Source organism: Eurypyga helias, unplaced genomic scaffold (genome assembly GCF_000690775.1).
Source record: "Eurypyga helias isolate BGI_N326 unplaced genomic scaffold, ASM69077v1 scaffold8796, whole genome shotgun sequence".
NCBI classification, from domain to species: domain Eukaryota; kingdom Metazoa; phylum Chordata; class Aves; order Eurypygiformes; family Eurypygidae; genus Eurypyga; species Eurypyga helias.
The window spans coordinates 1-11,736 of NW_010255951.1; the positions used below are offsets into that span (position 1 = coordinate 1).

Consider the following 11,736-nt stretch of genomic DNA (forward strand, 5'->3'; position numbering starts at 1 on the left):
GATGGGGGGTGGCAAGCGGGGCTGTGCGCGGTCTCCATGTGCTCCCTCCTTCTTCCCGCAGTGAACGGGCTCCAGGCTCGGACCTTTGGCGTCTGGACCCTGCTGTCATCAGTGATCCGCTGTCTCTGCGCCGTTGACATCCGCAACAGGACGTACGTAAAGTGCAACCACCGGTGCACTTACACCGGTGCAATCCTGTGGTTGGCTCACTAGTCACAACCGGAGCAGCTGGTGTAGAGGGCAGCGCGGAGGAGGGGGGATCAGAAGCTCTTCCTGAACTTTCTGTAGGGCTAAAAAGCTTAAGTAGCAGTGCAGGATTTGTGCGTCAACTGCTGCTCCCTTCTGCTTCCGTGGGGAGCGCCTGCACATTTGAGTTCTGTTTCTTACCTTAGGCAGAAGTTGGTAGATCTGAGAACTTCTTACGTCACAAATTTCTGAGCTCCAGTTTGGAAAGCATCTTCTGATGGCATTGCTGCTGTTGACAGTAAGCAATGGTTAATGCTGTGGTCTGATGCTCAGTACTTCTTTTCCTACAACAGCGTAGCTAAAGATGGTGGCAGGTTGAGAGGCTCCTCGCAGTGGTCCTAACCCGCTGCCTTCTTCCCTACCCTCTTCCCTGGGGCGGAGGACAAGGCCTGAGGTGTAGCCTGATGCAGAGACAGGCCATTTCTCCCTCTGGTAACAGATGTATTTCTACGAGGGATTTCCAAGCAGGGTGACTGGGTCTGTGCTAGACAAAGTCAGCGCTGGAGGTTGCTAGAACTCACTTTTGTCACCACGTCCCTCAGCCCTGCAGCAGAAGTCACTGTTCACCTGACAGCATGTCCTTGGATTGCCCAGGCTTGTCTGTGGTGGGAATCAATTATCTGTTTTTTAGCGGGGGGGTGGCAATGCCAATCACCATGAAGACAGTGGTTTCTTAGAAGGATTTTTTTATTTTGCATCTCTTGGAGCTGCTCCCTTTCCACAGCTGTGGCCCCTAGAGGGTAGCAGAGCACAGGTGGGAAGGTGTGTTAGGTGATAAAGCCTGGAGTCTGCCAATTCCGGTTGCCCTAGTTCTCCCTCTCATCCATTTCTCGCCCTCTTTTTCAGTGTGTACGTGCTTTTCCCTTCACCTGTGCCCCTACCCTTCCTCTCCCCTCTTCACCTGCCTTCAGGCCAGATAGTGCCTGTGGCTTTCAGTGCACCACTGAACACTGCCCCCTTCATGGCTGTTGCCCAGGGAGCTTTTGTACCTCACCAGGGCAAGAGACTGAGTGCCCTCTGTGGTGCCACAGTGAGGACAGACAGGGCAGCATGCAGGTTTGCTCTTTTCCACTCAGCCATGCTCGTGCCCATGCCATGGGCTGTACGATAACCTGCTTCTCTCTTCTCTCCAACAGCCTCTACTACATCACGCTCTTCACCTTCTTTTTGGCCCTTGTTCACTTCCTCTCCGAGGTCTTCATTTATCGCACTGCAGCCTTGACAATTGGAGTTATGGCACCCCTCATGGTAGCAAGTAAGTAGAGCTCTGCATCTTCCCCCACAAACTCTCCTTGGAACTATGACCCCCCAGAAAACCTCTCCGTGGGCCTATGAGATAAGGGCAGGGAGAGGATGGTGGGAAGGGAGTGCCTCATCTCCTGTCCAGCATTTTCCACACAACTCATCCCATGTCTCTGTCACAGGTTTCTCCATTATGGGAATGTTGATTGGGCTGCAGTACCTGGAGGTAGAAGCACTGTCACAAAACAAGAAGAAAAACTGAAGCCGAGGGCCCTGTGTAGGTCAATGTTGTCTCTTCACTGCCGAACTTCCACTAAAGCTCGTCTGAACTTCTCCAGGACACCAGTCCTAGTGGTGGATCAGTGTTGGACTCTGTCAATCATTCTTCATTCCCAAGTGTTTTCTTGTTCAGGCAGAATTTCAACTGCCTGATGTCAAAGACCACATCCCAGAGGAGTTTGTGTCAAAGCCTGTGGGGGCAGTTGGTGACTGTCTCCCCGGAGGACAGCAGGGAAGGGCTCAGGCGTGCCCAACGTGCTAAGGACTTCTCTCCCGGTGTACCTGTGGGGAGGAGGCGTAGAGCTGCCCGGGATCCAGTGAACGCTTCGGACCAGAAATGAGAACGCGTGCTGCCCCTGGCACGGCTGTGTAACTTGCATGTGTGTGTTCCTCAGGGGCCATTTCTAATAAATGACAGAAAACTGCAGGGTGCCATGTCTGTCTTTCTGCAATGCAGCAGCAGGTAGAGATGTACAACCTCAGGGCAAACAGCAGTTTCTACCGTATGATGCAGCGTAAATCATCTCTACAGCCAACCTGCATTTCCCTGACTCCTACCCACAAAGTTCCAGGTCTGGGAGGTCACATCACACGCATACGGAGGGAGTTGTTGCAGCTCTTGCTTCTGCAGCATGTTGGTGGCAGCAAACTGCCTGTGAGCAAGGCCTGAGCTACCTCTGCTGTGAGCTGGAGCTACAGAAGACGGAGGAAACAGGAACAGGTTGCTTAGACCTAGATGAAATAATTCCCAAAGCAGATGGGCAGTGCACAAAAGGTGGGAAGGAATCAGCAGGATCTCCTGGCTGGGAAGACGCATGTGCAGAACAAAGAGAGGAAAAATACAGGAGGGAGGGAAAAAGCACAACAGTAGCACTGGGCAGAAAGATTATTTTTCCATTCTGCAAAATAATCCAGGCTATTAGAAGACTGTTTTAACCATTTAATATGAATCTGTCAGCTCTCATTTTACACTTCAAATGTTTTTATTTTACATAAATCTGTCTATTGAAAAGCCATTTTAGACCCCCATCCTCAATCCCAAACTATCAAACATAAGACTTGAATTTTTAATGTGTCAAAAGACCATATAATTTCACCCAAAACAATGTTGTCAAAAATGGTATGTCAGAGAGAACACTGGTTTTATCCATTTCACCTTGTGGTTTTTCTCCTTCCCTCCCCCCCCCTAAAATGATGTAAGGAGTATAAGGACACATGATGTCTCCACCAGTGGAGGGATGTTGGAAAGGAAGGAGAAGGGATATAAGGATCGACATTTGTGTTTAGAGGATAAACAGCAGCATACAGAGAGGTGGTGTCTACAAGACACAAGTGCTGGTAAGAAGGCTTCTGTTCTCTGTTACAAAGTGGAAAGCTTCCCCATTGGAGCAAATCCTGTTTTCCATCACACTCAAACCCCTCCCTGTGGCTGTGAGGAGCAACACAGCCTTGGCTGGTTATCAGTATCTTCACAGAAGTTTTTAGGTAGTGTTGAAATTTAGAAAAGGCACTTTGTCATCAAGGAGGAAGACATAGTCCTCAGCCCAGGCAGCTTGTGCTTTGACTCCTGTTGCTAGCACAGTCATGAGCTGGGCTTAGGTTGCAGCTTCAGTATAAGCTGGAGAACTAGTCCTTGCCTCGAGGTAGGAGGCATATTGGTATCTCTTAATTACTCATAATATATAGGAACATCAGGGCAACCTATGAATTCTGAGCAGAGGTTTATCCACAGACCGAGTGCTTTGTCTGGGACAGCCACGCAATAAACCCAGAGCCGGCAGCAGCACCCGCACTGCTTTGCAGTCGGTGGTGATGTGCTGAGGCCTCTGCTGTTACCTGTGCAACAGGGAGCACCACAGGCACCAAGGCAGAGCAATCTCTCTTCCTGAGAGCCAGCTGAAAGCTCTTCCAGGCTGCTCACAGCTCAGCTGTGGTCCAGCTTCTCCATTTCATGCCACAGTTTGCCTGCAAGAGGAGACACAGCCACGTGCAGGGTGCTACCCCCATGTGCTCAGGGATAACCTGGAATTACAGCTTTTCTCACCATGTGTGCTTTTTCTTCTCTAAGCACACATGGTAGGATATGGGGGAAGCAGTGGGTTTGCCAATATTTCACCAAAACAGCGAGGTGCAGAGGTATAACTGAAGAGGGCAGCTCCCTTCTTGTTTTGCTCTTTCACACACTCCACAAGCAGTTCACTGGGCTCCTGCCCTGACGCTGCCCCCACTGCCATGGTGCACATGTAACAGGAGGGCAACGTAGGTAGCAAAGATGGGAATGAGGGGGGCTGCATCTCCCATCTCTGCCACCCCTCCATTTCACAGCTTTGATTCCTGAAGAACTATGGGTTCAGTGCAGGCTTCTGGCATCACTTTCTGCAAGTCAGAGAAGAACAATGTGGTTACAGTCCTGGGTGGCCAGACCCAGGCTTCAGAGAGACCAGCTGGCCAGAAGCTGGCTAATTCACAGCTACTGCTAGTGTGCTGGAATCCCCAAAGAAGAATCACCATCCTCAGAGTGCACCTGGTTCCCTCCTCCTTCTCCAGACCCTTCTACTGCCCAGGCAAGGGGCGGTGAGGCACAGGGCAGAGCAAGGGTCCCACTTCCCCTGAGCTGCTTGCTGCAGCCCTCAGACCAGTTAGTTCACAGAGGCTGTATAGGCCCAGGTGTCAGCGCCACAGCCAGCTCACTGAAGACATTTCACTGTGACACAAGATCACACTTGAAGCGGTGAAGCTGCAGGGCCAGTTCCCTGGGCAAGGGAAGGAACTGGGAACTCCTCCATCATGCCATGGGGCAGTGTGGCATCTGTGCAAGCACCAGAGCAAACCTGCAGCCTGGGCACCTGGAGGCGGCTCAGCACTGCAACTAGCTCCTCTCTGTCCTTACTTTGGCATGTCTGAGAGCCTCTTCAACTCCCAGATAGATTGGTGGTTCTGCTCATCTTCAAGTCTTTCCATTCCCACCCCCCATTCAGGGATGGGACCCTCTGCTGCTGCTTCTTCCCTGTCCTCAGCTTGGACTTAGAGCTGGGATAATTCCACAGAGTGGTATTTCAAAGGCTTTCTTCAAAGTTCATTACTCGTATCTTAGAGAGCTGTAAGAAATAAGAGGTGAGCATAATACAAAGGGGTTTTCTTCCTGCATAAATCCTGTAGAATAATTAGCCTGATTACTTAAACCCTCCTACAATTTCTTCCCCTGATGTGGAGGGAGCTTTAAAGTCATTTCCCAGGGGAAAAGCAAGGACAACTGAGACTGCTGCCCAGTTACCACCCTATCCTGGGCCGCATGAAACAACCAAATTTTTGCAAATCCCCTTCAGCCTTCCTGGGTGGAGCTTGATAAGCTCCGCCGCTGAGCCTTTCTGGGGTGTGTTAGGATTAGACCTGAGCCTTCTTTCCCCAGGGGATTTCAGATACCTCTCCAAGTTCTGACTCCACTCGCAGCAAGACACCCCAGTTGTCACCAATTCAGAAGACAGTAAGGATAAATGTGGAGTCTCCCACAGCCTGGGCTCTGCTTTAACTCACTGTGGGGCAAGACTGGCATCTGAGGCAGGAGGCAGAGGTACATGGGAAAGTTTCACATCCCCAGTGCTGTTCAAGAGAAGTCCAGGCAGCATGGAAGCAAGAGATAAGAAAGTTTCATGTTGAGTAGCCTCTTACACAAACTGCAGGTGAAAAGGTTTTAGGGAGGTCAGCAGCAATATCCCAAAGCAGAGGAGTGAGATCAGGAAAGCCTCAGAGATGGCAGGAAGCAAAAGAGGGAGCTCCTACCAGCAGGAGGGGTAGGAGTGTGCATGAAGTAGTGCCAGAGGTAGGAGTAAGGGGAAAGCTGCATTTCAGCCTGGGAAACCCCAGAATGCATCCAAGAAGCACACTGGCAGCTCTGAGCAGGCTCCCCAAGCACCTCTGGGAGCAAACATCACTCACCTGCTGTGGAGCTACAGGAACAGAGGTTTAGGAGATCAACCAGCCTGCAGGGCTCCACCGCCTTGGGAAAGGAGGCTGCTCTCACATCTGGAGTCAGTACTGGGCAAGAGCATGCAGACAGCCTGCCCGTGGCTTTGGATAGGAGAGAAGGCTGCTTGCCACACAGTAAGCACTGAAAGGGAGCAGGGAAGTTTGGGAAGCAGGGGATGGGGCACACACTGTTTGCGCCAACTATGCAAAATTCCAGCAGGTTTTTTTTTTTACTGGCAATGTTTCACTAGTGAGTAAGCATGCTACAGCTTGCAAGGAACTCCAGTACACTACTGAGGTTGGATGCTTGCCCTAATGCCCTAAGCCAGCCCCTAAATGGCACTGGCCTTGGGTAGAAAAAGCAACATGCCTTTGGGTATCCCACTGAGATCCATCAGATGTATCTTCGCATTCAGGCTAACATATGACCAGCAAAAAAAAAACCACAAACCAAAACCAAGGTACTTGGCCCTGATCAAGTCCTGACTTACCCAGAACATAGTTTGAGGACACAGTAGAACTTTAGACCTGTTTTAAACAATTCCCTCACTGTGACTGTACAGCTAGAGCACGTCACCAGTCATCCAAAATCATCCACTCATCAGTGCTCAGCCCTGCTGGTAGTATAACACACCAGAGAAAAGTTTTTAATTTTATGAAAATTCAAAAACCAGGACAAAGTCTGAAACCACTTTAGTCCCTGCTCTTGGCTGTCAAGGACAGGTTCTTCACACACATAAAATTCCATTTATCTACCACTACACAAGACCGGCACCAAGTAGTCCCAAGTGCCCTGAACACACATTAATCAAATGTGCAAGTTTCAAAGAGGCCTGGAAAAGCACAGTTTGAACGAGAAGACAGTCCGGCTCTTTTGGAATCCTGTGTCCACATGATAGCTACCTTCTTAAAAACCCACACAGGCTTTAAAGTATTTCCAAAGAAATGTTGTCTAAGATTTTTCTTGAACAATTCACTCCTGAGTCGAAACAAACTATGGAAAAAAATCAGCAGAGATGCTTATTTCATAATGCAAAGAAGCCACATGTGGATGCTGGAAAGCTGGAACAGATGAGCACAGGCTGTACACAGCATATACATGAGTACAATGTGTATGCTGCATCAACTGACACTACTCCGGAACGTTGCAATGGCTTCAGGTGCCCTTACAACAAAGGCAGGCCACAGCGAGACTCATGATCCTGTAAAACGGGTGTTTGAGCCAAGTGTCCCCAGAGCCAGAAAACTGGAGCTCTGGGATCTGAGGTACACAGAAGCAGGAGGGTTGTTGGAACCACGCTGCAGCTTTATTAATAGAGGACAAGGTGTCCACAATGCCATTAGGCTAATTTAGTTCCCATTACAAGTTCTGGTAATTGCAACATCTGTTTAATTATAACTGTAAGCAGATAAGGGCACCGACAGCAGACAAACTGCTGGAGAACACAAGGCAGGTCCTGCAGGAAGAAGGGAAAACACCCTGCAGTGTGGACACAGTGGCTGAAAGCTCTGACAGGTAGCTGCTGAGAGGCTGGTTCCTGGGCAGAGTCAAGGCTGATAAACCCTGACTCTTGTCACTGAATTTATGACTTTATATGTTGCTCTTCTCCCTGCAAGGCCAACAGCTCAGCCAGATTCTAGGCTTTCCATTTCATCACCAGAAGCCACTGCAAGGCAAAAATGGAAGATCTTACCCTGTGAGAATCAGAATGTAGGTGTTTTTCCTTGTGTGTTCCTTAATACACTGGGAAATCAGGCTGTTCCACAGTCCTATACTGCACCAAAGCCACTCAACAGCCGAACATCCAGGTAAAGGTTTTGATAGTTTTCCATCAGACCATTTCTATTTCTACCATCAGGAACAATCACACCTTATTAGGCCAATACTCTGGATGATAAGCCCCCAGAGAAAACAGTAAGCCAGCTGCCTACCTGCACCATGGGACTGCACCTCCATTGGGTCAAGACAGGGGAAGACCTACTGTCATTGAAAGGGCTACACAGCCAGTGTCCCAGTGTTTCAGTGGGAAGGGTGAGGCCTGCACAGCTCCACAGCTCGGCATCCTCTGGAAGCTCACATCTGACTCTGTGTCAATCTTCTCCTTGCAACAGCCACAGAATCACAGAATTGTTTAGGCTGGAAAAAGAACTTTAAGATCAAGTCCAATCATGTCCCAAAGTGCCATGTCTACACATGTTTTAAATACTCAACCCCTTCCCGGGCCAGCCTGTTCCAGTGCCTGACAACCCTTTTGGTGAAAGATTTTTTCCTAATATCCAATCTAAACCTCCCATGGCACAACTTGAGGCCATTTCCTCTTGTCCTGTCACTTGTCACTTGGGAGAAGAGAGCAACACCCACCTCTCTGCAACCTCCTGTCAGGTAGCTGTAGAGAGCAATAAGGTCTCCTCTCAGCCTCCTCTTCTCCAGGCTAAACAGCCCCAGCTCCCTCAGCTGCTCCTCACAGGACTTGTGCTCCAGACCCTTCCCCAGCTAATGTATTTATAGAAACCCTTTTTTATTATCTTTTCTGGCAGTAGCCAGGTTAAATTCTAGTTGGGCTTCAGCCCTTCGAATTTTCTTCCTGCATAACCTCACAAAATCCTTGTAGTCCCCTCCTGAGTTGTGTGCCCCTTCTTCCAAAGGTCCATAAGGCTGCTAGGCCTTTAAGATTTCCTTCTTGATGAAGGACTCCTGTGCCCCTCAGGACTGCTTCCCAAGGGACTCTGTCTACCAGGCTCCTAAATCAGTCTCCTGTGACAATGACCTGTCTTTTTTTTTCGAAGCAGTTTTGACAGAGAGCATATACAGCAACATGTCTGAGCCTTGCAGCGTCTATTCTGCAACTGGGATGTCAGTGGTAACACTGGCAATTGTACCAAGCTAGGACTGCTAACAAAGGCAATGTCAAACTTCATCCAACAAAAGAGTACCAGTATATCCCAAGCACGTGTGCCCAGCTCAGGCAGCTCCAGCTTCTCAACTCCTTGGCCTCAAATCAACACCACACCTGTTAAAACTGCCATGGACTGCAGCATGGAAACAGCTTCAGAGGCAGTCAGCCTGGAGTCAATCTTTCCCCGCCCATGGGACACTTCTTCACACTTCAATCAGAGCGTGGCAGCTTCACACTTGCTGTAGCACATGCTCTAGTCTTAGCAGGATTAAAGCTGGTTTTCCCAATAGGCTCCCTCTGCTTTTGCCTGTTATTTCTCTTGGCTGTGACACTAAGTGATACACACACTCAATGAACACCTTGAAAAGCAGAGTAGCACGGTTAACTTGGCAGATCAGCCAGTTGGTGCGAAGCAGAGGACAGTGCGTAAAGAAGCGCTACACCCCAAGCAACAGCTGAGAAAGTGACAAATGCCACTGAGATTCACAGATCAGCAAGCACAGAGCTTGGCAATTTTCAGTGATTCATATACCAAAAGGCACCAACCCAATGACTCTGCTATTGCTAAATATTTTTAAAGTTCCTTCTTGAAGCTAGCCATGCACCCTGGCTCTGATCAAAGCCAACTCTTCTATAGGATTCCTGGTATCACTTCCAGCCAAGAATCCGGACTGTAAAAGTAATGTCAGAGAAGAGTCTCCAAATGCTAGCACCTTCTCTCCACAGTAACTTACTGACAATTCAGTTCTCTATCTGTTCCAGCACCAGACTTTGCCTTGCTGCACCTAGTGGAATCCCTACGCCCCTATCTGAAATGAGTCTGGTGGGATCTCCACTCTGATCTGGAAAGCTGTCTGTCTTTCCTCTCAGGTGAGTACCCAAGGAGGCCAGAAAGGTTCTTGGTACTCTGCGGCCATTGCTGTCACCCCAAAAGTGCCATTGGCTTGGTGCCCGTGCCACCTGTGAGTGTTCAGAGAAGCAGATTAGTGTGATTTTCCTACCTTTGTGTATGAGCTAGTGAGAAGGAATGGGAATTGATGGGGTTAGGGTTACAAGCTACAGTCCCATAATCCGTGATTTGATTGCTGCCTTGGAGTCTCTGTAACAACAGCCACAAGTCACCGTTCCAGAAAAGATGGAGGGAAGAAAATGAAAAGGGAGGAAATAAAAAGAGAGGAACAGGCAAAGGAAGAAACCAGTAAAATTACCCAAGCATGTGTAAGGCAGCTGTGCCACGTAGAAAAGCTCCAGTACCTGACTCAGCCAGAGCTCCCTCTCCAAAAAGGGACCACACAGTGCCCATTCCCAGCCAGCTGCTCCCCTGACTGAGGCATCCATGTTAGCACGGAACACCAGGGTCAGCCCACCCTCAGTTGGCCGAGCACCTGGGGTTGTTTGCTAAGCTTGAGAAGTACCCAGGTGAGCTCAGGATGTGGAGGGTCACTTGGGGGTGCAGTGGGGTGTCTATCGTGACTTCCTCAGAGCATGATGCCTCAGGGGGAACGAGTTACCAACGAAGTTTTTGACTGACTGAGACCCATCACCTCACACACATCCCTCTGGTTCTTACTGCAATGAGTTCTGGAGGCTTTTAGGATTACAGAAATTACATCTGTACCACCTCTGGCCTCAATGCCCTCCCCGCTCCAGCAGCCAGCTCTTGCAGTTGTGTTTATACTAAAAATGGCTTAAGCAAAAATGTACTATTCATCTGGTGAGAGAAGGGCCTGGCAAAGGGAAAGGACTTTACTACTACCAGGCACCTTGTTTGCTGCCAAAGGACCTTGGTATTTCCTTGGCCTTCCAAATGAATGAATTAACTCACAGTGGAACCAGCACCTCTCATGACAACCCTGCTGCCTCAGGGCTTGTGGAGGATGGTTTGGCCTTGCAATTCATCTTCTGCCTTTGATTTCAGCACTGTTAATCAATGGATATAAGTAGTTTGGTGTATATCAGAACAGACTGGTCTTTACCCCAGCTCAGCTTAGTTGTGTTCTAGTTAGCCTCATTACACCAGGATTCTGGGAGAGCAGTTGTCTTCTAGCTTGGTCCCATAGACCATGCTGCTCACCGCTGCTAAAATCAGCCAAAGTTTTAAGTCTCAGAGCAGAAAAAAGCCAGGAATTCTTTTTAAGTTATGACAATGGGAAAGGATTCCTTTACCCAAACTAGATAAGTTGTACAGCCTTTCCCCTCCCCACTGATGACATCAAGTGCCTTTACTTCCCCTATCCTCTTCATTTGTGCTCAGACACCTCAGTAACAATAAATAAAAGAAAAAAGATGTATTTTGTAATTGAAATTCCACCTCCCTGAGCAGCCAGCCAGAGCAGAGCTGCTTCTTGGACCTTCTGGTCTCTCTCCAGATCACACTGGTTAGATTATCTGGAGGAAGGCAGCACTGTCTTCTGGAAAGAGCTGACTCAAGCCAGCAGAGAACTGAGCTTATGCACTTTGCTAATCACGGTCGCTGACGGCTTCGTAAACATCGAGTGGATGTCTGTGCTAACGTCCTAGAAGAGGAGCCCAGAGCAATAAAGAAAAGAGCCTCAACCAACCACCAGTTCCCTATCTTTCCCTGCAGGGAAAGTTTCTGAGAGTATCCACTATGATCAGTTCACCAGGAGGCCCTCTCCCACATATAAACATCTGCATTCATTGCACAGCACGCCACAGGGACATTATACCCCGAGCTCTGGTGCACACATATGAACTAGCAGCCTTGTCTGCAGCACTGAGCAAAGTGTGGGAAGCCAGGCTGCTCCAGCCCTCGTTTGGGCTTTGCCAACTAGTCTCCCCCAGTCCCATACACTGAATCTGACTTGGCAGTCGAGGACAGGGAATAAAAGGAACAACCTGCCTCCCTAGGGAGCTGAAATAATAGCCACCCAGCTCTAAACAAGGGCAAAGCACTGGAGGGCTTAGTGCATTGTCAGTGGAGAGAAGCAAGCGCAGTGCTGCCCTACATCTGTCCCTAGCCAAGATGAAGATGTGTGAAGCCCTGCAGGCTCCCAGACTGGAGCCTACACATTCTGTGTGACATTAAGCAAACAGAGGCCCCAGCATCTGGCATAGCTGGGACTACAGCCACCCATCTGAAAAT

General features: G+C 49.2%; 2 protein-coding genes across 2 annotated transcripts in view; one reads left to right on the forward strand and one right to left on the reverse strand.

The window, feature by feature from the left end:
* Positions 1-61: 61 nt before the first annotated feature.
* On the forward strand, positions 62-1,750 carry LOC104511037 (chromosome unknown open reading frame, human C14orf1; the record flags this gene model as incomplete). Its single annotated transcript, XM_010153488.1, has 3 exons — positions 62-152; positions 1,383-1,501; positions 1,671-1,750. Coding segments are annotated over 3 exons (290 nt in total), but the record flags the coding sequence as incomplete, so codon positions are not given.
* Positions 1,751-1,951: 201 nt separating this feature from the next.
* FLVCR2 (feline leukemia virus subgroup C cellular receptor family, member 2) overlaps positions 1,952-11,736 on the reverse strand; it is a gene marked incomplete at its 5' end in the record, with an annotated part of 11,797 nt that continues 2,012 nt past the window's right edge. The window contains 2 exons of the mRNA XM_010153489.1: positions 1,952-2,049; positions 2,326-2,460. Coding sequence (XP_010151791.1) covers positions 1,952-2,049; positions 2,326-2,460 — 233 coding nt within the window. The remainder of the gene's footprint in view (positions 2,050-2,325; positions 2,461-11,736) is intronic.